This window comes from Chelonoidis abingdonii, chromosome 3, assembly GCF_003597395.2.
Source record: "Chelonoidis abingdonii isolate Lonesome George chromosome 3, CheloAbing_2.0, whole genome shotgun sequence".
Lineage (NCBI taxonomy): Eukaryota > Metazoa > Chordata > Testudines > Testudinidae > Chelonoidis > Chelonoidis abingdonii.
The window spans coordinates 181,847,607-181,873,717 of NC_133771.1; the positions used below are offsets into that span (position 1 = coordinate 181,847,607).

Consider the following 26,111-nt stretch of genomic DNA (forward strand, 5'->3'; position numbering starts at 1 on the left):
TAATAGCTTTATCTACATATAATTAAAAACAAACGAAACAAAACACTTCATTGTTTTTTTTTCCTTGAAGATGGGCTGTCAGAGAACCAATACACACCTTTTGTCTAAAGCAAACTGTATATCAAGCTTCCCATGACAACAGGTCCAACACACTGTCCTCATAATTTTGGGTGTATATCTATAATGCAGGGGCAGGCACATTTTTTTGGCCTGAGGGCTGCATCAGGTTTTGGAAATTGTATGGAGAGTCGGTTAGGGGAGGGTGTCATTTGCTTGCCCCACCCGGAACTCCTTGCCCATCCCAACCCCACTGTTCCTGACTGCACCCTAGGACCCCTGACCCACCCCGTGAACTGCCACGCCACTACGGCCATCCAACCCCGTCCTCCACTCTGATGGTCCCACAGGACCCGTGTCCTCTCTATTAATTCACCCTCTTTCTCCGTCCCCTAGACATGCCCCAAACCCCTGTCCTGACTGCCCCACAGCCCATCTTGACCCTCCTCTCAATTCTTGACTGCCTCCCCTGGAACCCCCCCTGTCCCCTTCAACCCCTGCTCCCCGCTCCTTCATGCCAACCCTTATCCACACCCCCACTCCCTGGATTGCCCCCAATTCATGATTACATTTCTCCTGGCCGCTTACCGCGCTGCCTGGAGCACTGGTAGCTGGTCTGGCTGGAGCGAGCCATGCCGTTGCCACCACGCAGCACAGAGCACTGGGTCAGACCGGGCTTTGCAGCTGCGCTGCCCCAGGAGCTAGTCGTCTGCCACCCAGAGCATTGTGCTGGTGGCAGGGCGAGCTGAGGCTGCAGGGGAAAGGGAAGAGCAGGGGAGGGACCCTGAGCGAGTCTCCCGGGTCAGCAGCTCAGGGGCTGGGCAGGAGGGTCCCTCAGGCTGGATGGGGGCTGCGGGCTGTAGTTTGCCCACCTCTGCTACAATGCTTAATATCTCCTGCATACATGTGTCACACAAGAATATTAATGATCCATGAGTAATTAGCCTTGAAATAATAGCTCACAAGGCATATTTTGTAGAAGATTATTACTATAATGTGTAGGGCATGAATATAGGGATATTTAGGGCCACATCTCCCCCTTTACAATGCTGCAGGAGGGTTAGCTACATGCTGACCCAGACGTAGCTTATCAAAACCCACTGTGCGGCAACGCTTCAATATGTTTAATTATATCTGAAATGACCATCCTAAGCCCACATATCATGGGGCACCTTCCACTGTCCTTAACATATATACTTCCCTTCATGCTTGCTTCTCACCCATCTGGGTCACCCAGGCCAATAAAGAGTTCTATCACTCCTGAAGATATTTACTCACTTCTCTTACTCTCTTAATCTGCCCTGCTGTCAGTGGAGTGCTGGCCCTCAGCTATTTACCTAGCTGTGCTAGAGTCCCACCACTATAGCAGATCTTGTGCCACAGCACTGTCTAGCTGTGCCTCAGTTTCCCTCACGCAGACCAGTAAAGAGTGAAACCAGACTTCTTACCACTCTGAGTCTTCCCTGTTCCCAGCAGAGTTCTGGCCCACAACTACTCTTACCTGTGCCAGTGTCTATATATGCTCAGCAGTTTTGTGTCACAGCAACATCCAGCTGTGCCTCAGTTTCTCCGCTTTCAGTGGCATTCTGTCCCACAGCTTTCCTAGCCATGCCAGGGGTTCACCAGTCTGATATTTTGTACAAAGATTACACACATGCTAGTGTGCAGGGTGTGAATACAGGGGTGCTTAGTGTCATATTTACACTGGGAAGTTTCTCACTCAATAGATAAGGGACTTGCTAAACAAATGTCGGGCCAGGCAAGGCCTCTTCTTTTCATGGTTGCAACAGGCAATAAAAGTCTAGCTTGGCTAGCAGGAGCAGGATCAACTGAAGACATAACTTTGATCAGTTAGCGTAAGAAATAAAGTTGAATCCTAATAGCACTAGGTTATGGCCATGCTTCTTTGCAACAGTTTGCCATTTAGCTGAAGACATCTATTATGCAAAAGAATAGGAGGACTTTGTCCTTTTCATCCTCATTGTACTTTGACGGGTCAGTCAGGTTTATTTATAAACCACAGGCTAATTACCTTGCTTCCCGTTTCACTGAACAAAGGTATGTTGCCACCTATCCTAGCATCAGCAAGACTTCTCATAAGGACAAGATGTTCTGACTAAAAATGGCTGAGGAGGAAAGTAAGAGCTTCTCTGTTGAGCTGAGTGAGAAAGGAGGTATAGAAAACAAAGGATTTGTTCAAAATGAGGCGCTTAATGAAAAGGAATGCAATGCCAGCAGCCAAGAGGAGATACCAGAAATATGCAGTGTTGGCATCAACTCAGCAGCTGTGCAGAACCAGGACTGTGAAGTTTTGAAGCCCTTTGCAGGAATGCCTAAGGAAGTCTTGCTTAAATTCTCAGGTCAGACACGGTACAGAGTCACCAGAGAGATCCTCTTCTGGCTCATAATTGCATCTGCACCAGTGCTTGTTGGTGCTACAATTGCAATTGTTGCCGTGTCACCAAAGTGCCTGGACTGGTGGCAAGGTAGTCCCATTTATCAGATCTACCCACGTTCATTTAAGGACACCAACAAGGATGGGAATGGTGATCTGAAAGGTAGGTGCTCTACATTTTTGTGACGTTCAGTCCTTGGTAGCATGAAGCTGTATGTGTTATATATTTCTGTTACCACAATCTCTCATTCCCTAAAAAGTGTATTAACAGTAGAGGCAGCCACCAGATTAGAGACAGATGGGATCACAAGTTAGCTAATAACCACAGGCAGCCAAAATTGTGATTATCATTAACCATCTAATCAGGAAGGGCTCAAGTTGCTGAGTCTAAATCTTTATCAAAGTTAAAACCTCCCCAAAGTATGCCACTGTTCAGATCTGGAGTTTTGATTTGGCCCATTAGAGAGAAAAAGAGAGAGAACAGCTGCAAAATTGTAATCTGGATTAGAATTTCCCACCAAAATTTGGGGAGTGTTTGGAATCCAATATGTTATTAGACAGTCAGTTAATTGCCATTTTGGATTTTGCTCCATAAAAAATCTTAGGGGGAAAGAAACAATTAAAAAATGAAAATGTGTATCTGATACACTATATAGATGGTGCCAAATATTAAGAACTCAGTTGACTCACAGATTTTACTACAAAAAATGGATAGGAAAAGACAAAAAAAATAAACTATATATATATACAAAATGTACTAGAACGTCATATCTTCTATCAGGAAGTGAACGAGAGTGTGTTTCTATAGGTGGATAATATTTGTGACATGCCATGAACGTATATTAGTTTTGATTTAAGAGGAGGGAGACTGGAATGATTAGGGACTGGAGAGAGTATTAGAACGAGCAGTAGAGAAAAAGTACAGGTAAAAAGAAGAAGTGGGGTTTTTACTCACGAAAGCTTATGCCCAAATAAATCTGCTAGTCTTCAAGGTGCCAGCGGACTCCTCATTGTTTTTGTGGATACAGACTAACATGCCTACCCCTCTGATAATAGGTTAAAAGAGAACGTCTTCTATCTAATTGGAGGTGAAGCCTAGGGCTTTTTCATTTAAATTGCACTTACCTGCTTCTCAGGGTGGTTGTGAGGGTTAACACACATTCCTTGTCAATGAAAATAAATAATTCAACCATTTTATTAGAATTCATTCATCTCAATATTCCAGAATTGAATGTTACATTTAATGAATGAAAGAGTAAAAGCTGTAAGCCAGGGTGTAAATGTTGCTTGAATTAGCATCTTTGCTCGGTTTTTTGTGATTAATCTTTCAGTTGCTCATTATATAATAAAGACCTTTAGTTGCCCTCAACCTTTTAACATACTGTGATCCAATACTGCACCACAAAAGCTTTAGGATTCTGCTACCTCTAGCCATAATGAAAGGAAAAGAGATCTCCGCCCATGGACCTTTGTACATCTTCCAGATGAGGGAAACTTCATTTCAACAGAAATAATAATTTTGACACAAACACATTGTTTTTGTCCTTGCAAAACAGACTTTTTCCTTTATTTACAGGTATCCAAGAAAAACTGGAGCATATCATGTATTTAAATATAAAAACGATCTGGATTACTTCTGTTTATAAATCACCCTTAAAAGACTTTGGGTATGGAGTTGAAGACTTCCGGGATGTTGATCCTATGTTTGGAACGATGAGGGATTTTGAAAACCTGATTGCAGCAATACATGACAAAGGTAAACTTGAGCTATGACCAAAAAAAAAATAAAAAAAAAAATGCACTACTCACACATGGAATGTAGATGTACTTTTCTTTTTTTTACTTCACATTTTGTTGTTTTGTGTTTCGATTTGTGTGGCTTCCATAGGCAAAGGGGTTCAGAACCTGGCACATCGAATGGGGATTCTGAATAGGGTTACCAATTTTCTAATGGCAGAAAACCAGACACTCTTGCCCCTCGTCCTCTCCCACTTTCCTGAGCTCTGCCCCTTTCTTGAGGCCCCGCCCTCCATCCCCCCTGCCTCCGTCGCTTGCTCTCTCCAGTCCTTATTCACAGGGGGTTTGGGTGCAGGGGGGGTGAGGGCTCTGTCTGGGGTTTCTGGTTCCAGGGTGGAGCCAGAAATGAGAGGTTTGGGGAGCAGAAGGAGGCTCAGGGCTGGGGCAGAGGGTTGGAGTGCAGGAGGGGACTACAGGTTGGGCAGAGGGTTAGGGTGCTGGAGAGAGTGTGGGCTCTGGGAGGGAGTTTGTGTGTGGGAGGAGGCTTGGGTGGGGCAGGGGTTTGGGGGATATGAAGGTGAGGAGTGTGGGCTCTGGGCAGTGCTTACCTCAGGTGGTTTCTGGGAAGGCTGGAATGTCCCTCCAGCTCTGCGTGCCACTCCCGCATGCAGGTGCCACCCTCACATGTAGGTGCTTCCCCTGCAGCTCCCATTGCCTGTGGTTTCCAGCCAATGGGAGCTGTGAAGCCAGCGCTTGGGTTGGGGCAGCACATGGAGACTCTGGTCATCCCTATGCCTAGGAGCTGGAGGGACACATCGCCACTTCCGGGAGCCTCATGAAGCCAGGTAGGGAGCATGCCTGCACCGCCAACTGGACTTTTAGCGACCCGGTCAGCGGTACTGATCGGAGACACCAGAGTCCCTTTTCAACCTCTTGTTCCGGTCAAAAACTGGTTACCTGGCAAGCCTAGTTCTGAAGAGATGAGTATTGACTGCAGCATCGCAACCCTTTCTATCAATCTTGCAGAAGCCTCTCCATTGGGGCTTCATGGAACTTGGCCTATGCAACATGGATGGGAGATAGGCATTGGGAGAGGGAAGCCAGTACTGTAGCATATGGACTCTGTAGATCCTCTAAAATCCCCACAGCTCTCAGGATGGCTACTGGTGTTTTGGAATGAAACTCCTTTCACGTTCTATGTTGGGGGACCGGCCCTGTTCTCTTTTTGATAGGTTGTATTTATTAGTCCCTGCAGTAATCTTCTGATGGCTGAAGTCTGAGATGCTGTCACTTCTGTCTTTGCATCCATAAGCAATAATGTTCTTGCTGGAGTTAGAAAATAAAATTAAATTAAGAAGATTGGGAAAACTTGGGTTCTTTCACTAGCATGACCTCCTTTGTCTGTCTGTTTAGACCCCAGTCCCACAAACATTTATACAAGCACTTAACTTCATACAGGTGAGTGGTCCCATTGACTGCAAAGGGACTGCTCTTGTGCACTAAGTTAGAGCTACATAAGTGACTGTCGGATGGGGCCTGAGTGTTTGTCTAGACTCTAAAGGGTTTCACCAGTATAGGTTATACCAGTTCCCCAAATTAAATGATCTACACTGAAAAAAAGGACTTTTTGCATAACATTTTGGTATAACAGCATCTAAACTAGGGCTTTTGCTGACACAGTGATCAGTGATATGAATTTTCCACTCCCCCTCTTAACAGACAGCTATGCTGGCAAAACTTTTCTGTGTAGACCAGGCCTTAGATTCTAAGCCCTTGAGGACAGAGGCCTCTCTTAACTGTATGTCTGTAAAGCCATCAGCGTTATTTTGGCTTCTATGTTAATACTGTAAATTTTGTGACTTGGGATGTTTTGTTTTGATTTAATCTTTCCCACATTTGATTTGTAAGGTTTAAAGGTGATAATGGATTTAATACCAAATCACACAAGTGACAAACACAGTTGGTTTCAGCTGAGTCGCAATCGGACTGGGAAGTATGCGGATTACTACATCTGGCATGATTGTGCACACACTGAGGGGACAATCACTCCTCCCAACAACTGGGTAAATACAAGGTTTGGGGTCACCTTCAAATCACAAAATGAACAGGAAAATCACAGCAATGTAGTGAATATGAAACCATTGTGTGGTGGCTGCTTGCACAGCATGTAAATTCAAATATTTTGTTTCATTTGTAACTTCTGCTCGTAATTGAGTTCATCTGAACAATGTAAATGAAGATACAAGAATAACACAGTGAGGCAGGATTGCTTTTCTTTGATTTCATTTGGTTTTAATCTGTTTTGATTTCTGTTCCTCTCCTTTAATTTTGTATCTAACATATTTTGATATATGGTAGGGCTGCCAATTAATCACACTTAACTCAAGTGATTAACATAAAAAAAATTAACTAGATTTTTAAAATCACAGTTTTAATCACTGTGTTAATAATAGAATACCAATTTAAATTTATGATAAATTTTGGATGTGTTTCTACATTATCAAATATATTGATTCCAATTACAACACAGAATACAAAGTGTACAGTGCTCAATTTATTTTATTTTGATTAAATACTTACACTGTGTAAAAGATTTTATAAATGGTATTTTTCAATCACCTCATACAAGTACTGTAGTGCAATCTTTATAGTGACAGTGCAACTTACAAATGTAGAATTATTTTTTCCACATAACTGCACTCAAAAATCAAACAATGTAAAACTTTAGAGCCTACAAGTCTACTCAGTCCTACTTCTTGTTCAGCCACTTGCTAAGACAAACAAATTTGTTTACATTTATGGGAGGTAATGCTGCCTGCTTATTTACAATGTCATCTGAAAGTGAGAACAAGTATTCATATGGCAGTGTTGTAGCTGGCATTACAAGGTATTTACGTACCAGATATGCTAAACATTTGTATGCCCCTTCATGCTTCGATTTATCTTTTTTACAGTGAAAATATTTGTATTAAAAATAATAATATAAAGTGAGCACTTTACATCTTGTATTATGTGTTGTAATTGAAATCTATATATTTGACTACGTAGAAAATATTTATCATAAATTGGTATTCTATTATTGTTTAACAGTGTGATTAGAACTACCATTAAATCATGACTTTTTTAAATCTCATGATTAATCATGGTTATTTCTTTTAATCATTTGACAGCCCTAGTATATGGACATTCCATTTGGGGAGCTTCTTACCAGTTGTCCTTTATGCATACCAACTATGAGGTCAGAAAAACAAACTAGCATGTTGTTGGATTATTGCTTTCCTTTCCTAGCCTTCGTAGCAGGCCAAGATGCTGGAAAATGACTTATCTACTTATTTTCCATGTTTTAATTGGAAATCCAACCATTTATTCTATAATAAGAACTTGCATCTTCTAAATACATGAGCTAGAAACCAGCGAATTAACATATTGACCATAATTATTTTTAACTTAGTAACACAGCAACAGTTTTGAGAAATATCTTGAATATTGTCTCAAATCTAACTCACGTACAGCAGATGACTTTATTATTCTCAAATATTCATTGTTGCTGATATTTCAAAAGAGGCTGTTATGTCAGTTGAGGCTTTGTAGAAACAAGTTTCACAAAATATATGTCAACTAGAAATGCTCCCATAAAATTAAAGAAAATTCTCAAGTAAAACCTGATTTTAAAAAACATGAATCCTTCCCGTGAGTATTTATAGCATGGGCATACCAGCTGGTTTATGAGATCTGAAAATGAAATTGACTGTAAAGAAAAAGTGAAACCGACTAGCTTATTTTCATTGTCTAACCTGAGAGAAATGTAAAAAGCAAACAAGAAACATAATTATTTAGAATCTAGTATACTTTTTACAATTATTTTCAGAGTTCATTTTCTAAGTAGTTATTAGTAACAGTAATGTAACAGCTGCTTATTACCAACAATAATAATAAATAAGGCTTTTTTTTAAAAAAGGTATGAAGTTTAACTGTACAATCTCCCTTTAAAACTTAGTGGGGCAAAAAAAGCTTACCATTTCTCTCCATATCTTTTTCTCACAGACTAATAGGAAGAAAAGTCCAGCTCAACACATTGCAAGCTCATCATGTATTTTATAGGCCTGTCAATTAATTGCAGTTAACTCACGCGATTAAATAAAAAAAATTAATTGTGATTAAAAATTATTCATGATTAATTGCAGTTTTTATTGCAGTGTTAAACAATAGAATACCAATTGGAATGTATCAGATCTTTTGAATGTTTTTCTACATTTGCATATATATATATTGTATTCTGTGTTGAAATTGAAATCAAAGTATATATTATTTTTATTACAAATATTTGCACTGTAAAAATTATAAACAAAAGAAATAATATTTTTTCAGTTCACCTCATACAAGTACTGTAGTGCAATCTCTTTGTCATGAAAGTACAACTTTCAAAGGTAGATTTTTTTTGTTACATAACTGCATTCAAAAACAGAACAATGTAAAACTTTAGAGACTACAAGTCTACTCAGTCCTACTTCTTGTTCAGCTAATCACTAAGACAAACAAGTATCAGAGGGGTAGCCATGTTAGTCTGAATCTGTAAAAGCAGCAGAGAATCCTGTGGCACCTTATAGACGAACAGACTTTTTGGATCATGAGCTTTCGTGGGTGAATACCCACTTCGTCAGTCATTCATCTGATGAAGTGGGTATTCACCCACGAAAGCTCATGATCCAAAATGTCTGTTAGTCTATAAGGTGCCACAGGATTCTCTAAGACAAACAAGTTTGTTTACATTTGCAGGAGATAATGCTGCCCTTTTCTTGTTTACATTGTCACCAGAATGTGAGAACAGGCATTTACATGGTGCTTTTGTAGCCAACATTGCCAGATATCTACATGCCAAATATGCTAAACATTCATATACCCCTTCGTGCTTCAGCCACCATTACAGAGGACATGCTTCCGTGCTGATGATGCTTGTTAAAATAATAATGCGTTAATTAAATTTGTGACTGAACTCTTTAGGGGAGAATTGTTATATCCTCTGCTCTGTTTACCTGCATTCTGCCATATATTTCATGTTATAGCAGTCTTGGATGATGACCCAGTACATATTGTTCATTTTAAGAATACTTTCACTGCAGATTTCATAAAACGCAAAGATGGTACCAATGTGAGATTTCTAAAGAAAGCTACAGCACTTGACCCAACTGTAAGAATCTGAAGTGCCTTCCAAAACCTGAGAGGGATGATGTGTGAAATATGCCTTCAGAAGTCTTAAAAGAGCAACACTCCAATGCAGATACTACAGGACCCTAACCACCAAAAATGAAAATCTTCTGGTGGCATCTGACTCAGATAATGAACATGAACATGCGTCGGTCAGCACTGCTTTGGATTGTTATCAAGCAGAACACGTCATCAGCATGGATGCATGTCCCCTGGAATAATGGTTGAAGCATGAAGGGACATATGAATCTTTAGTGAATCTGGCATGTAAATATTTTGCAATGCCAGCTACAACAATGCCATGAGAATGCATGTTCTCACTTTCAGGTGACATAGTAAACAAGAAGCAGGCAGCATTATCTACTGCAAATGTAAACAAACTTGTTTGTCTGAGCGATTGACTGAACAATGAGTGGACTTGCAGGCTCTGATGTTTTTCATTGTTTCATTTTTGAGCGCAGTTATGGAACCAAAAAAAATCTATATTTGTAAGCTGCACTTTCACAACAAAGACACTGCACTACAGTACTTGTATGAGGTAAACTGAAAAATACTATTTCTTTTGTTTTTTACAGTGCAAATGCTTGTAAAAAAATTAATATAAAGAGAGCACTGTACACTTTGTATTCTGTGTTGTAATTGAAATCAATATATTTGAAAATGTACAAAACAGCCACAGATGTTTAAATAAATGGCACTCTAATTGTTTAACAAAGCAATTCTTTAAGCAATGTAATTAACAAATTAAATTGTTTTAATTGCTTGACAGCCTTAGTATTTTATTAATAGTCCTTTTCATTACTGTTGAAATTCTTAGAAGCACCTATATTGCTTGTACAAAATATACTAGGCTTGGGAAATCGTCAAGCAGATTTTATGCTGTTTGGTGAGCAATTTTGGAATTTGAGCAAATAAATGTATAATATGAGATTGACCAAACACAAATAGGTCTATTAAAGGTGATAAATACCAGGTCATAGGCAGAAGTGTACTAGGGTAGATGATTTGCATATGAAGGACCATATAGAGCAGCTGGTCATGTCTCTGCAGGTTAAATAAGTTTGTAGTAGTAGTAGGTGAAATATATGGAAATTGTTTTATAGTTGTGGATGAGATTTACACTTGTATGTAAATGTGAATTTATTAGGTTAATGTTAAGGAAAAAATATCTCATTTAAATGAGGGTATTTTCTGTTGACCTTTATTAATGAAAAAATAAGTTAAAAATAGAGTAGGCTGAGTAATGTTTAATTCCTTTTTTTAGTCATCATAATTTGAAGATGCACTGAGTACATGCAGCTCTCATTGACTTCAATGTTTTTCATGTAAGAGCCATATATGTTCAGTAAATTGGGTTTTAAATAGTTATATTCTATATTTACTTTTGCATTTCTCTCCTTTGGACAATGAAAATAAGGCTAATCAGTTTCAGGCCAACTAACTGTTATGGATAGTAAATGAATACTATATACAAAGTGATGCATGCCTTTCTATATGCTTGTGAAGCACTGTGTAAATTACAGTGCTGTGCAAATGCTCATCCTTTATTAAGTAATTAATAATCATCATTTTCTTATGTGATAGGTGAGTGTTTATGGGAATTCCAGTTGGCAATATGATGAAGTGAGAAAGCAATGTTATTTTCACCAGTTTGGGAAAGAACAACCAGATTTAAATTTCCACAACTCCGCTGTGCAAGAAGAAATCCATGTAAGTATATAATCCACTGCTGCTACTCCAGTAGCAAGGAAACAGTTGGGTTTTATATTTGTTTTAATTTTTAGAATGTAATTTCTTTATATAGTTGACAATCCAGTGGGAAGTAATTCAAGGATTAGTGTCTATGCAAACAATACAGACAATGAAGAGTCAACACATACATACCTGCTTAGGCAAAATTTAAACCATTTATTGTAATGCTTCAAGTATCAGAGTCTTATCTTTGAAGAGTCTCCTGCTAATTAAAAAAAAAAAGAGGCAGCATCCCACTGAGAGAGTCCCATACATTGCAGTACCACGGCCTGTAGTTTGCAGTGTTCTGACCATTATTATTTTATACTTTTAAAAGGATTAATCATATAATATCGAGGATCTAGTTTCTGTGTGTGAGGCTTACACAAATGTACACCTCTCCTTGGCTGCTCAGATGCAAACTGCATTCATCTCCTGTCTTCTAAGATACAGGGCTTACCATGTATTTCTTATAATTGTCTTGACCCAGCAGCAAAAAAGTCTTTGCCGCCTCGTGCCCCGGGACTTCTGTGCCTGAGTATCAGCAGCACCATTTCCCTAAAACCCCCTCCTGCTGCCCCAGGACGTTATCTCTGCTACAGGGCTGTATGTGAAGGGAGAGCTCAGTGGCAGGGCAGGTGTGTCTCTTTAGCCCCGAAGCTGTTGCACTGAGCTATGCCAAGCCCTGAAAATCTTGGAATCAGAGGAGTGTCTCACTTCATTGTGACAGCTCTTCCTGAAGCTTTCAAAATACTATGCTTGTGAAGGGTTCACACAAGAGATCATTGCCTTCCCTAGCTGCTTAGAGGGAACTCCCCTTACCCACATCCCACAGGCTGGGGGAGCTCCCACTTTATCCTCTCCATCTCCCACCCCGTCATTGTCCTCTGCACCCCATTCACCTGCAACCCCCAAATTTGTCTTCCGCTCCCCTAATGCCCTGATCCCCCTCACTCCCTCCTTCACTTCTCGGTGTCTGGGCTGCTCTCAACAGTCTGTGGCCCCCGTTGCCCCCTGAATCATAGAGTGGCAGCCATTTTGCCTTTGGGCCTGGCTTTAACCTCATTGAAAATAGTGGGAGGTGGCAGCCAACTTTATTAAGAGCAGCCTGACTTCAGGTGCAGTTAAAGTATTGGAAAATGGCAGCCATCTTGCTGGTTTTGGCCCTACTGACAGTAATAGATGGTGCTATTTTGAATAAGGGAAAATTCATGGGTTGGCACCTGTCATTGTGTTTTCATGAAAGGTTAAAAGAATATAGCCCCAAATCGTTAGGGGTGCTCAAATCATGGGAGTTGGCAATACTGCGCATCCCAGAGTGTCTGCAGAAAATTTTTCTGGACTAGAACAATCTAATACATTTCAGAAGTGCTTCTGAGCACCACTAGTTCTGTCAGTGTTTTAAGGTACAAGAAAACAGAAGGTTAGTGTTTTAAAATGAAGCTCTATTTCAAAAGACTGGTGCTTTGTGACTTAATAAGAGACCAGGGCTACTCTGTGACAAAGTATAAATCTTTTACATTCTGTGTGGATAAACCAAACAGGGGAAGCAGGAACAGTCAAGCTTTACCAAAACCCTGCCAATGTGCCACCACCAACCTCTGTGTATAAGGATAGTTCAGTCTCCATGGCCCAAACCATCCTCAGTGTTTTTGTGCTGGTTCTAATTGAGAGGTTTTTACAATGCGCACAAGTGCTTAGATGAGACCTCTTTCAGTGCGTGAAATCACCAGAGAGGCTGTTGACATAGATACCTATAGTTGTTTTCAGAATTACTGTAAAGGGACAAGCAATTCAATAAAATGAAGTATGTATTGACCTAGTAAAATCAGTGAATCTTTAACATGGACTAGTTGAATTCCATCATATTTCTGATCGAAGTCCTGCCTTGTGCAAGTATATTGTGTATGTAATAATAAGAAATGACAGCACTGCGTGCATAATCTATTTTTATTACTTAGTTGAAAGATATTGTCTAGCACATAGTAACATTTACACAGATTGCTGCAGGGGGATTAAACTTTGGACTCATCTGTTAAAATGTAGGGCCATTAAAATTATAGTAGTAAAATAACCATGCAAGCATGATGTACTTTTACTGATAATAGCTAAACTCTGAATTTGATAAAGAAACCATAGATCCATAACCCTTAACTTAGGTAATCATTTTTCATTTTCTGGATAACAAATCTGAATTCTTTTCACATCAGTTAAATAAGAGAGAACAGATTTTGGAAGTGTTGTGTAAAAGAAAACCCAGTGTCCAGAACAATGAACATTTGTATCAATATGTTCTAATTGCCTGCAGGCTTGATGAATGTACACCAACCATAGGGTTTAGCAGAACCAGCTTGCTTTACACTCTGTTCTTCTTGATTAGGTATTTACAAACTGCTATAAGGCCCAGATTCTTTGATAGACTAGATTAAAGGTGGCTTCCTATGAGGTATGGGGTTTTTCTGTCCCCTGTCCTTGAATGCTTGGGGTAGTCATGACTGTATGTCTATTATGGTTGAAAAATAATTCAAATAATTCCAGTTTAATAAGACAAACTCAGCCATAGACAGTAGCTTCAATCTAAAATGGTCAGCTTTAACATTACTAAAACGTTAAATTTAAAAATGATGTATTGTTATATAATGTTATATTATATAGTGTTATATTAGTATGTGTTATGTATTTCATAAATTATGTGCAATATATTTGATTTAAATTAATATTTGGAAAGCAGGTGACTCATCAAGAATTATCTTCATTTTATGTTTAGGATATTATCAAATTTTGGCTTGGCAAAGGCATTGATGGGTTTAGTATCAATGCTGTTAAATTTCTTCTTGAAGCAACACACCTGAGAAATGAACCTCAAGTGGATAAATCCCAAAATCCGGTAACACATTTTCTGTTTTGAATTTGTTTGCTCCTTATTGTCTTTGGAGATGTACCACTAATACATTTCCCCTTTGAAATGCTAATGGGACTCATTCTTTGTTTTTCTGGTAGGTTTTGCATTGACAATAAATTACAGTGAAATGTGTATAGATGAGCTTCAAAAATGTATGACTAATTATTTATGGAACTTGCCTTTAGTGGGGCTGTGGGCCCAATAAAGTCAGGAGATGATGCCAACACTGAGCGGCAATAACATTACTGAGTTCACAGAAAGATGTGCATCTTGTTGACTTTGCAAGTCACTACAGAATCTCATTTATATTGCTTCTGCCTGGAGTCTGGTATTCAGCAGCATCTACTGTATGTGTCATGATCACTGGTGTAAACTGGGTTATATAGATTATTCCTCATTTAGATTGATATGTTCCCCTAATATTTAGCCCCTCATCTAGCACAGCATTAGATAAATAACTAATGAAGATGCAGCTCCAAAACTGTGCCATTAATGTATTATTTCATTGATTCACTATTTCAGATAGATATTTGGAAATAACTGCATTCCCCATAGGGCCATAATACTTGCTATCTTTACTCACAGTGAGTGGTATCTTATTTTGTGAGTAGTCCCACTGAAATCCTCAGGGAGCAAAAACATGAGTAAAGGTGGCGGAATCAGGGCCTCATTCATCAAAGTCCATTTCTAGGGAGTAGGGGCTTGGGGCAGTGAGTGGTGCAATCCCTCTCCGCGCTGCAGTCAAGCCAGCTTCAGGGCATGGAAAAGGAAATGCCAGGAGCGTGGGCTACCTTGTATCTTCTTTGCAGCACCAGGAAAAAAGAGTAGGTAATATCATTATGCCCCTAGTTTGCTAACAGACTCAAGTAAAACATTATCTGAAGTGGTGCACTGTCTTTTGAAAGTGTAATTCAATGAACATTAGAAAGGCTAATGCAAAATGTTGCATTATTCTTCAAGGAGAGCATCTCAGCATATTCTGAGCTGTATCATGACTTCACCACCACGCAAGTCGGCATGCATGATATCGTCCGCAGTTTCCGGCACACCCTGGATGAATTCAGCATTGAGCCTGGCCGATACAGGTAACTCAGTTTGTTAGCATAGCCGTATTGAATTTTCCCTCTAATGCTAAAGGCACAATCTCACCAGTGGATAAACAGGTTGTTCATGGTAGGATGCTTTTGCAAGAATACCAGCCATTAATGGTGACATATAGGTATGTGATATATAGAAAGAAAAGGAAATTCTTTTAAAAGACTGTGATGTTGCAGTCTATATGGTTTTATAAAAATATGCTAATGAGTGTCTATAATGTAACTAGAATATGCTTCATGCAAAAGGTCTCTTGTAAGGTACCATTACAAAGCTTATAATCTACTGAGTGTGATCATCCTATTTGTATAAATGTACCACTCTAGTATCTGAAACTAGAAATATGAAATATAACTCTGAGGGCCTATTGTAATTATGCAAAGTATGGGTCATTAATGGTGGTTTGGAATCTTGATGACTCCAATTAACCAGGACAATAGACTTCAGATGGTTCTGTTTTACCTGTAAGTCTTCCTGTGTGTGTGCTGGCAAGTGGTTAATGAAGTCTTGCAGTGACATGTGATCATGTCACCTGAACTGGAATCCATCTTTAACCTGGTGTCTTTCCATTGAGAAGGAGGGGGTAGGAACCCAGAGAGGGAAAAAGGATTCCCGCCTTATGCAAAAGATATATAAAGGGGTGGAACAGAACAAAGGGAGGAGAGGAGCCATCATGAAGAATCCCCTAGCTACCACCTGAGCTGGAACAAGAGCTGTACCAGGGGAAAGAATTGTGCCCAGGCCTGGAAGGTGTCCAGTCTGAGGAAAAAACTTACTGAAGCATCTCTGAGGGTGAGATTATCTGTATTCAGTTTGATTAGACATAGATTTGCGCATTTTATTTTGCTTAGTGACTTACTTTGTTCTGTCTGTTACTACTTGGAACCACTTAAATTCTACTTTCTGTATTTAATAAAATCACTTTTTACTTATTAATTGACCCACAGTATTAATGTATTAATACCTGGGGGAGCAAACAGCCATGCATATTTATCAGTGTTATAGAGGGTGAACAATTTGAGTTTACCCTGCATAAGCTTTATATAGGGTAAAACGGATTTATTTGGGTTTAGACCCCATTGGGAGTTGGGCATCTGAGTGTTAAGACAGGAACACCTCTGAGAGCTGCTTTCAGGTAAACCTGCAGTTTTGGGGCAAGTAATTCAGACCCTGGGTCTTTGTTGGAGCAGACAGGAGTGTTTGGCTCAGCAAGGAAGGGTGCTGGGGTCCTGAGCTGGCAGGGAAAGCTGGAGCAGAGGTAGTCTTGGCACATCAGGTGGCAGCTCCCAACAGGGGTTCTGTGATCCAATCCGTCACAAAGACAATGCTAAATTATTAGATACGTCAAGGTCCATTCTAATTCCATGCAATTCTGATGAACTCTGAATGAACAGAGTTTTCATTTTCTTTTTTAAAAGAACCTACTTGTGTGCTCCTTTGTAGGTTTATGGGAACTGAAGCCAATAACCAGGAAAACATTGAAGCAACAATGATGTATTATGGAACATCTTTTATCCAAGAATCAGATTTCCCCTTCAACTTCTACCTAATTAACATGGAAAACTTCTCAGGAAATAGTATTTTTGAAACTGTATCTTTGTGGATGAAGAATATGCCTAAAGGAAAATGGCCAAACTGGGCGGTAAGAGTTCAGACATTTAATAAATGGCATGTTCCTACTCCTATTACAGCCTACAGCAAAGCTGTCATTGCTGTAAGATCAAACCCAAAATAACTATAGCTGTTGTATCTGTGAAATCTACCATGTTCTCTCAGCCCACTACAGCAATGGCTCTAGCAGGTCCAGGTTATCCATCCCAAGCATATTTTCAGGAGTGTGATAGCATTTTTGCCTAGTTTTAAACACCATCATCAGGCACACTTTTTTATTCTTTCAAGATAATATTCCACTCCCTCTTTCCTTGGCCAAACAAGATTTGTGCCAGGAATGATGTGGGATTTGGGAAAGGCGACAGAATCCCTCTAAACCTTCAGGCACATTTGAAACCACTCCAGACTGCTTCCATGTCAGCTGCTGCAGCTCTGGGACTGGAATAGAGGCTCTGACCCTATGCACCTTCTACCTAAGGGATTATGGCCTCTGATTCTGTGCATAAAGTGGCTCCGCCCCTGCTGCTCTTTTCCCCCATGTTGGCCTGTGGTGCAAGTCAAGCTGCCCAAGTGTGCCTGCTCCTTGGACGTCTACCTCCAGTGTAGTGGAATCACCATAGTCCCAAAGTGCTGAGATGCTTCCATTGCTCCTATTACAATGGATGAATGCTACCCTCACAAAACCAGCACTACGTAGCAGAAAAAATAACTGTGGTCAGCGAAGCAAATGTTAGCAGAAAGACATGAGAACTGTAACCGAGGGTGTTTGTGTTAGAATGGAAGACACTGTTGGCTGGGATGCTAATATATCATCATTGTTTACTTCTGTCTGTCATGCTGTTGGTAGTATTTCCAGATTTCAGTTGTCAGGCAGCAAATTGCACTGATATAAAAATACTCAAATCTTTCCCCTTGAGGATATGGAAGTGAAAGAAAGAAGTCAAATAAACTTAATAGTTTGCATTGTAGGATTTAATGTAGAAAACCTTTTGAAAATATAAGAAAAAAGATAATATAAAATTGATGTGATGATCAATGCATCCTGAGATTTATAGTTAACATTTTGTTACATTAAAAAAACCCACCTCTTTTACTTAATATGATAAGATCTCATTCTGCATTCAGTGATAATGGAATAGATTTGCTTCCGTTATACCGTACAGAGCAACATCTCCTGGGGGAGGGAGCGGGAGGGAAGCAATAGTAAAACAGTTATGCTACTGAGCACTCATCATAAAGCATATAAGTGCTTGGACAATATAACAGAAATAGATGTGAAACTTTTCCTCTGGGGCTACTAGCTACCCAGTGCTTTTAACATACATCATTTCACAAGGGAACAGAGCCAGATTCTCCTCACTTACACCTCTATAAGTGACAGCAGAACAAGTCCACTAGTTTAAATGAAGTTACTCCATGTTTACACTGATGTAAATGAACAGAACTTGTATTACACCAATGTCATATGGATGTTTTTAGTTTTAGTATGGACCTTTATTCTTGTATTTTGATAAGAAATTATTTTTGTTTAGGTTGGAGACCCTAGCACTGCTCGAATTACATCTCGGATTGGAAAAGAATACACTAAGGTCATAAATATGCTCCTTTTAACTCTTCCTGGGACACCTACAACTTATTATGGTGAAGAAATAGGAATGGAAAATATTGCAACTGAAAATGTGAGTGAAGGACTTAGAAATTCAAATATCCTAAGGAGCACTGAGTACACAGAGTTTTCCAACAAAACAGTAACTTTTGTTTAATTAAGCACATATGTTAGAGGGCTTATTCCTTCACCCTCTCACTTCCCTGGTCCTCCTCACATGACCAGAGAGCAACAATACCCGAAGTCCAAAGGTGCAAACAATTCGATGTTTATTGGGGTCAACTTCCAGCAAGCATGATTCCAGTTTCCTTCCTCAGTGTCCCCCTTCCCAGCTCTGACACCACAGAGCTGTCCTTGATCCCATTCCCTGTTCCCACTCCCCCTTTAGCAAAACTTGATTCCAATTCCTCTATCCCCATTCCCTGTTCCCATCCCCCCTCTTACTTCCTGACTGACTGCAGACTATATAGTAAAACTTGAGTTCTGCTTAGCAATACCTTAACCAATCATTTTACTGAAATTTAACTAACCAATCCTGACACGTTGTAACATGGTTATTTCACCAATTATATCCCACCACCTTAATTAGTTTACACCCAACAAAATTAATTATACAGCGGACAGAAACAATTACAGAACCAGACAGAGATTATACAGACAAATAATAGGGAAGTGGAGACTACAGTGATAGAACAATACAGAAATGAGGATTTCACATCCCAGCTAGCCAGACAGGATGCTATCAAACTAAATTTCCTTTTACATCTTCTAGGCTCTTCCTTTTCTCTGGAGGTGATAGGAATATCAGGACAGGATTGTATTCCTAACAGCCCAATAGCACCTTATTTCAGTGTGACTAGTTGGACTGTAAGGATGTGACCATACATTTCCCAGGTTATGGCTGCCTCTGCTGCTTAGCCGAAGGCCTTAGCCTGTCACAGAGAGAGAAGGCCATTACACATACAGAGAGTGATTTTGATTCTCTTTTTTATAGCTCTATAACTAGATAAGTGATAAGAATACACCTAACTTCTTAAAGTATAGGCCTTTGCAGACAGGCCTGAATATCAATATATTTCTCATTCCATCCCCAACCACTGTCCTGTTTCTAAAATAATCTTTCCCCAGTGAAAGGGGAGCAACCACTTGATTATTCTCATTATCATCTTAATGAAAAGACAGCATTGAGTGGGAGCATTCTGAATGGCAAATGTTTCTCCTTTTTTGGTTTCTTACTCACTCACTATGGGAGAGAACTAAGTGTGGGAGAGAACCAGAGTAGCTTCATCTCCTCGTGCCCCTGCACAGAGCTAGTAGTTATCCAGCCCTAGACGACCTGAGCATAAGGACTGCATGTGGATAACAGCAATGGTAGGACTAGCCTTCCCAAAGTAGGTCCTCTGCCCACTGCCCCCAGCCCCAGAAGGGCTGAAGGAAGTATATGGTGTTTAAGGGTGTAGTAGAATAAAATACACATTTACAGTCTCGTGGCTAATAGTGATAATACACATCTAGGCACCAAAGTAGTCTGCCTTGGATGCTGAAGAGAGCTCTGTGTTGAGGAAAAGAGTTTCAGTGACAAACCCACTTTTTCCCCTGGACCCTTCAAGTGGATTAATGAGTCCTTCTAAAAGTTAAATCTTTTCAGGAAAACTCTTTCCTTCCAGAAATATGCTGACAAAGCTTCTCAAGAGCTTATTATTATAGATCCCAGAGCCATGTCTGCTGCAAACACAAAGCTACTTCTTAGAAAGGTCTCACCCTTTGGCACAGCCCTCTCACTCTGGGGTTTCAATGGCCATCCAGTTCTGAGCCCTGGGCCACAGGATGGAAAGAGAGGTTTCCTTTAACAATAAGAGACAGGACTCATGAGCAGGGTCTCTGAGAAAGGAGGAGTCATTTGCTGAGGTACACTTCTGCAGCCATGAAAATTTACTCCTGGGAGAATGCTGCACTGAAACATTAAAAATTCTGCACACAATATTTTAAAAATCTGCAAATTTTATTTACCAAAACAACACACTATAATCATACCAGTTTCAATTATTTTGGTAATTTATTTCAAAGTACCCATCAGCAAGTATGTCTGTAACAACAGACAAAGATTCAGGAAATTTTTTGATGAATAGATTCCTTATTAGGCATGCTAATACAGAACTCTAAGTAATCATTCATTTAAATGAGAATACAGAACCGTATTTCCTGCACCCCTCAGAAGCAGTCAGTGTAAATGCTTGGGGAGTCAGGGATAATGGAGGAGTTGAGGGAGAGGGAAGTAACTGCTGGGAAAGAGTCTAGATGTGAACTTGGAGGGTTGCTGTGTATGGGTGGGAAAAGTATACAACAGGTTTTGGTGGGGGGGAGAGAGGGATTGGTAGGGAGCCTCCCCCATGCAGACCCTGGCTTATCCTTAGTGTCTCCCACTCAGTTGGACACATCTGCCCCTGTCTCCATGTGTCCCTGCACCCCCTCAGCTAGTCCCCTCCCTTCATTCATCTCTGCACCCCCTCCCCATGTGTCTGTGACCCACTCAGCCAACCCTCTTCCCCCATGTGGCCCTATATGCCCCCATCCCCATGTGTTCCTGAACCTCCACTCCCGTACAGTCCCTGCCCCAGTAGCCCTTATGAACCCATCTTTGTCCCCCCAGCAGTCCCACTTTGTCCACACTGTCTGTATCTCCATATTCCCTGTCTCCTGATGTGGCCCCACAAATACCATGAAGAAGGCAGGCTCTCTCTCTTCCCTTTGGGTGCTGAGGCTGGCAGGGGATTGGCTGCTCTGTTCTAGTGCCACAGTGGCCCCTTGTGGCAAAAAGCAGAACTGCAGCAACTTTCCAGAAAAAGTTTATTTTCTGCAGGGGAAAAAGTGTGTGGCACAGAATTCCTGCAGGAGTAACAACTGAATACAGTGAGGGAGCATTACAGGGTATAGACATCTGGGACTGGTGGTTATCCTGCCTGTCAGAACATGTGAGCAGGAGAAACCCAGTATCTATATTGCCACAGAAAGGAAAGTGGTACAACTGGTCAAAATTTTCACTGAGAGAGGCCTTTTTTACACACACACTTTTTTTTCTTGGTGAAATTGCTGAAATGAGTGTGTGACATTTTGTTTTTAAAATTTTACAAAGTTTATCAAATCATTGCAACTGTTGCTAGAGCTTTTGATCATTTAGATAAGGTGTTCAATCACATTCAATAAATTTTTGTAAAAAATATTGAAAAACATTCAGGAAATGTTTTTGAAAAAGTCTATTTTGAACTTTTCAAAACAAAACTTGGAAGTTTTCACAAAGTTAGCTTTTCATTTTTTGATCAAATGTAATGATTTGTTTTGCAACATACAACACAACTGTCAAACGTCTCAAGAAATTATTTAAAATTTTATGTTTTGCAAGCAAGTTTTGACATGTTTTTCATTTACCTGTCGCAGACCATGAGTTCCAAGAGTATATCTTTCACTTGAGAAGGGAATTCTACAAAAGGACTGATATATTGAAAACTGTAATATATTTACAAAGCACCCATCAGGACAGATTAAATTTTCTCAGATAATTAGAGCTAAAATATAATACATACTAGAACAATTAACAAGTACTGATATACTACTGAATAAGGTACTTACAGTCTTCACATTTAATACAAACTTTGATTATTCAAATATTAGTACAGTATCTCATTCCAGGATACAGATCACTCCATATATCCACTAACTGCATTTCTATCTGTCAAAGAATTTACCTGACCCTGATTACTGTAGAATCTGACCACCTAATAATCAATAGCTTTTTATCCTCACACCACTTCTGGGCAGGATAGGCAAGTATTATTCCCATTTTACAGATTGGGAACTGAAGCAGAGCAGATTAAGTAACTTCCCAGAAGTCACACAGAAAATCTGTGTCTGAGCTGGGAACTGAACACAGATCTGCAGCACCCAGTCCAGTGCCAAACACATTACACAGTTTTTCCTCCCCCTTTCAGTGATAGCTTCTGATTCTCTCTCTTTATGATCCCCCTACACTTGTGGGATTTTTAATTATTTCCTGTCTAAGACCTAATTAAAGTCTCCTGTGAGATGGAATAATCTTGACATGAGAGAGAAACCTGAGCAAAAGATTATTTAACTGGATCATTCTTTAGCACATTAACGAGGATGTTTTTGAAGGGTGCCCAATACTCTCTCCTTTTTAGGTGACCTTTCCAGAGAAGTCACCCATGCAGTGGAATGGCAACCTTCATGCCGGCTTCAGTGAGGGTAACATAAGCTGGTTACCTGTTAATCTGGACTACCAAAATGTAAATGTCGAAGTAAGTATTTAAATTAAGGACACAGTCGTATGGGTTACCAAAAAATGCCAGCAAAATAGCTTCAGCTAAATGAAGCTCTAATTTGTTTTGATTAGTGGAATGTGGCAGTTTAGCTAAATTAAAACTAAAACTAAGAAAAAATAAATCTGTGGAAGAAAAATGGTAAAAAATCTTATTGCAACAACAAAGGCTATTTTACCAGCCCTTATTTAAACAGGAAAATATGGTGATACTGAAGTGATTTTTTTTTTAGTCTAAGTCATTTAATCTTTCAACATTAATCTGAAATCCTCTCACCCCCATTTTAATTTAGATTAATACAAGTAGGCTTTGTTAAAAACTTAGCAGGGAAATAAGATGGATGCATTTCTAAGTTTGCATATATTGATCTGTCTAAGACCAAACTTTGCAGTTGCCATTACACCAGGTAGGTCAAGTACAGGTATTGTTGATCTACAACAATGAACAATAGCAAAGAAAAAATACTTGAAACTAATCCGTTGGGGGTTGCTTCTGCAACACTGAAGTCAGTGGGAGCAAGATCCAGTCCTTGATGCTGAATGCTCTGATTCCTTGGTATGGAATGCTTTGTTGACAAAAAGTGTATGAAGTGCAATGGAAGGAGCAAAGACAGTTGTAGGAGGAGACAAGGCTATCATCATTGGTGGAGTGGCAAAGGTGGACAATATGGGGAGAGATAGGGCAGATAAGTATATGGAGAGGCAGAGTTGTGAAGGTCCCCAGAGGCTGAGGACAAATAGCTTCAACTTTAATCTGTGGAAGGATTTGCAGTGGGGGCGTAGAATCAGAAAGATGGGAAGATAATCTTAGCAGATGTGGTAATCACTTCTGTACTTCAAAGTAACATTTCCAATATTTAATGAGGAATAAATGACTACGGTAATGATGTGACTTTTTTTTTTAAACAGGTTCAAAAGACTCAACCTAACTCAACACTGAATCTATATCGAGAGCTAAATTTACTTCGCAACAATGAGCTGCCCATTCATAGGGGATGGATGTGCTATATTTGGAACGACAGCAATGTTTTTGTATATCTGAGGGAATTAGATGGATTAGACACAGTCTTTATAATGGTTCTCAATTTTGGACAGGAATCAATCATAGACCTGAAAGCTGTAGTTTCTGAGCTTCCGTCTGAAGCTACCATAAGGCTAAGCACTAATTTTAGCAACACTGGTAAAGTTGTAAATACCAAAACAATTAAAACTGAAAAAGGGGAAGGAATTGTTCTTGAATATAAAACAAGGAAGACAGTTCATACTACGGAAGCTTTCCAAGGCAAGTGTTTTGTGGCTGAAAAAGCATGTTATTCTAGTGCCTTGAATATACTCTACATGCATTGCTAAGCACGAGGGCATGCAGGAAATTTTGTTTTATGCATTTAAGGCAGAAAGTGTTGATTTCAGGTAAACACTGTGAATAGTGTGGCAATGGCTTTTTAAACTTGCTGGTTTGTGTATTAAATGAACAGCAGTCCATAAACAAACTAATGTGGCTTAATTGTCTGGACTCTTTTATTGGTGTGTGAGCAATGGTGGTGAGTGGAGGGCAAAAGGTGCTTACCTTAAGGGCAACCAATTAACCAACAACCATGGAGGCTAGGAGCTTCCAGAGGGATTTGAACAGGTACCAGGAAGGGTAAGGATCCTCCCCTGTAAAGCCTCCCTGGGGCTGGTCCATTCAGATAAGTATTTGTGCAAGGGTAGAACACTAACCATATGTCTAAAGGGCTCCTAGAGGCATTGTGCCTCAGATGTAAAGCTCTTAGGATGTCCTCCTTGAGTGTTGTACCTGTGCACTGTGTACCCCTATTGTGGGCTGTATCTGACTGCCACAACTTAGCTGCAAATCCCTTGGCAGTTTACATTCCATAGTACTTGTTTTGCAAGTTTCTTATTTGTGTAATGGGCATGAATTGTCTGAAATAGTTAGAAGCAAATAAGTCATCAGGTCAGTTTTAAAACAACTCATTTAGAGGAAAGAGAAAATTGAGAGATCATCAAGGTCAATATGTAACAAACAAGTGTTTTTAGTATCAGCTGGAAGAGAAATTTACTTACCGAACATGTCATAATTAAAGCTACGATTTAGTCACGCAGGTCATGGTAGTCATGGATTCCGTGATTTTACCAGACCTCCGGGACTTCTAGGGCTTCAGGATGGGGAGGCAGGAGTGTGCATCCTGCCCTGCAACTGGGGCTGGCTGGAACCAGGATCCTACAGCCCCAGTCCCAAGCTTGGCAGAGGTTGGGGGTCATGCACCCAAGCCCCATGGCTTTTGCCAGGAGCTGCATCCTCCTCCCCAGCTGCTGCCAGGGTTTGGCAGGAGATGCAGCTGTCCCACAGCTGCAGCCAGCTCTGGAACAGGGGCTGTAACCCTTGCCATGGCAGGGGGCTTGGCCTGTCAGTCATTCCCCCTCATCTAACCCTCCTCCCAATTATTTGTAGTAAAAGTCATGGACAGGTCAGGGGTTCTGTGAATTTTTATTTATTGCCCATGATCTGTTGGTGACTTTTACTAAAAATAACCAATGTAGAATCTTAGCCTTAGTCATAATTCTTCTATGAAGATTGAATTTGTAAGGGATCCACCCTCCTCTGTAGATTTTGGATGGATGTTTGTATTCATTCATATTTTTTGTTTGCACAAGGAACTGGTGGCTGGAGACGCTGCTCCTCCAGTGCAGCAGGGAAGGAATTTACCACCTGGTATGTATATGTAAGCCAGTAGCTCTCACAATTCTGCCTTTATGAGCTCCTGGTCTGGTTATGCACCGGGAGCAGGGACCCATATATAGGGATCGATTACAGCTGGTTCCTTTGGAGAATGAGTGCTCGTTTTTTTAAATTTACAGGTATGTGATATGTGTATGTGACAGTACAGGTATGTGACTTTTTCAGAAGTCTAATGTGTACGTGCACAGTTTTAAAATCTTTCAACAAATTCTGAAATAACTGTGCATGTTAAATAAACCACTTCTTCAAGTTATTCTCTCTCAAGTCCAAATTCTTTGTAGAGAAAAGCCAGGTGGCTTGTAACCTAAAACAATGAAAATTTAGTTAAAAAATCAGAGGACTTATCCTAAAAAATCTTTGGATTTCTGTCAAACCTTCCCACTCTTTTTCTGGCCCCTTCTTACATAATTCACCCTGATAGCCACTGGTGCCACTAAATACCGCCCTGCAGCAATCTGAGATGTAAACAGAAAAAGAGCAGCCACCAAGATCTGAAAAGCTTCCCAGTAAGAAAACGTTATTGGGCACGGGACAGCAGTAACAGTGAAGGAGATGTCACCAGGTGCTTTCAGAGCTGATTTGCTTAAACTATAATGTTATTTGTAGGAAGCTCAGGAGTTACAAAAAAAAATCCTACAGCCCCAGTCCCAGGCTTGGCAGGGGTTGGGGTCATGCACCCAAGCCCCATGGTTTTTGCCA

The 26,111-nt window shown here is 40.1% G+C and overlaps 2 protein-coding genes across 5 annotated transcripts in view; one reads left to right on the forward strand and one right to left on the reverse strand.

The window, feature by feature from the left end:
* Positions 1 to 2,128: 2,128 nt before the first annotated feature.
* On the forward strand, positions 2,129 to 25,665 carry SLC3A1 (solute carrier family 3 member 1). Its single transcript, XM_032774976.2, has 10 exons — positions 2,129 to 2,615; positions 4,029 to 4,208; positions 6,098 to 6,252; positions 10,979 to 11,104; positions 13,893 to 14,012; positions 14,988 to 15,112; positions 16,566 to 16,764; positions 18,266 to 18,412; positions 22,536 to 22,652; positions 23,582 to 25,665. The coding sequence occupies exons 1-10, from the start codon at positions 2,180 to 2,182 to the stop codon at positions 24,020 to 24,022; spliced, it is 2,046 nt and encodes a 681-aa protein (XP_032630867.1). The 5' UTR covers positions 2,129 to 2,179; the 3' UTR covers positions 24,023 to 25,665.
* PREPL (prolyl endopeptidase like) overlaps positions 21,740 to 26,111 on the reverse strand; it is a 28,773-nt gene continuing 24,401 nt past the window's right edge. For all 4 annotated transcript variants that reach the window (XM_075064371.1, XM_075064372.1, XM_032774958.2 and 1 more), the window contains one exon: positions 21,740 to 25,716. In XM_075064371.1, coding sequence (XP_074920472.1) covers positions 25,663 to 25,716 — 54 coding nt within the window. In that variant the 3' untranslated portion in view covers positions 21,740 to 25,662. The remainder of the gene's footprint in view (positions 25,717 to 26,111) is intronic.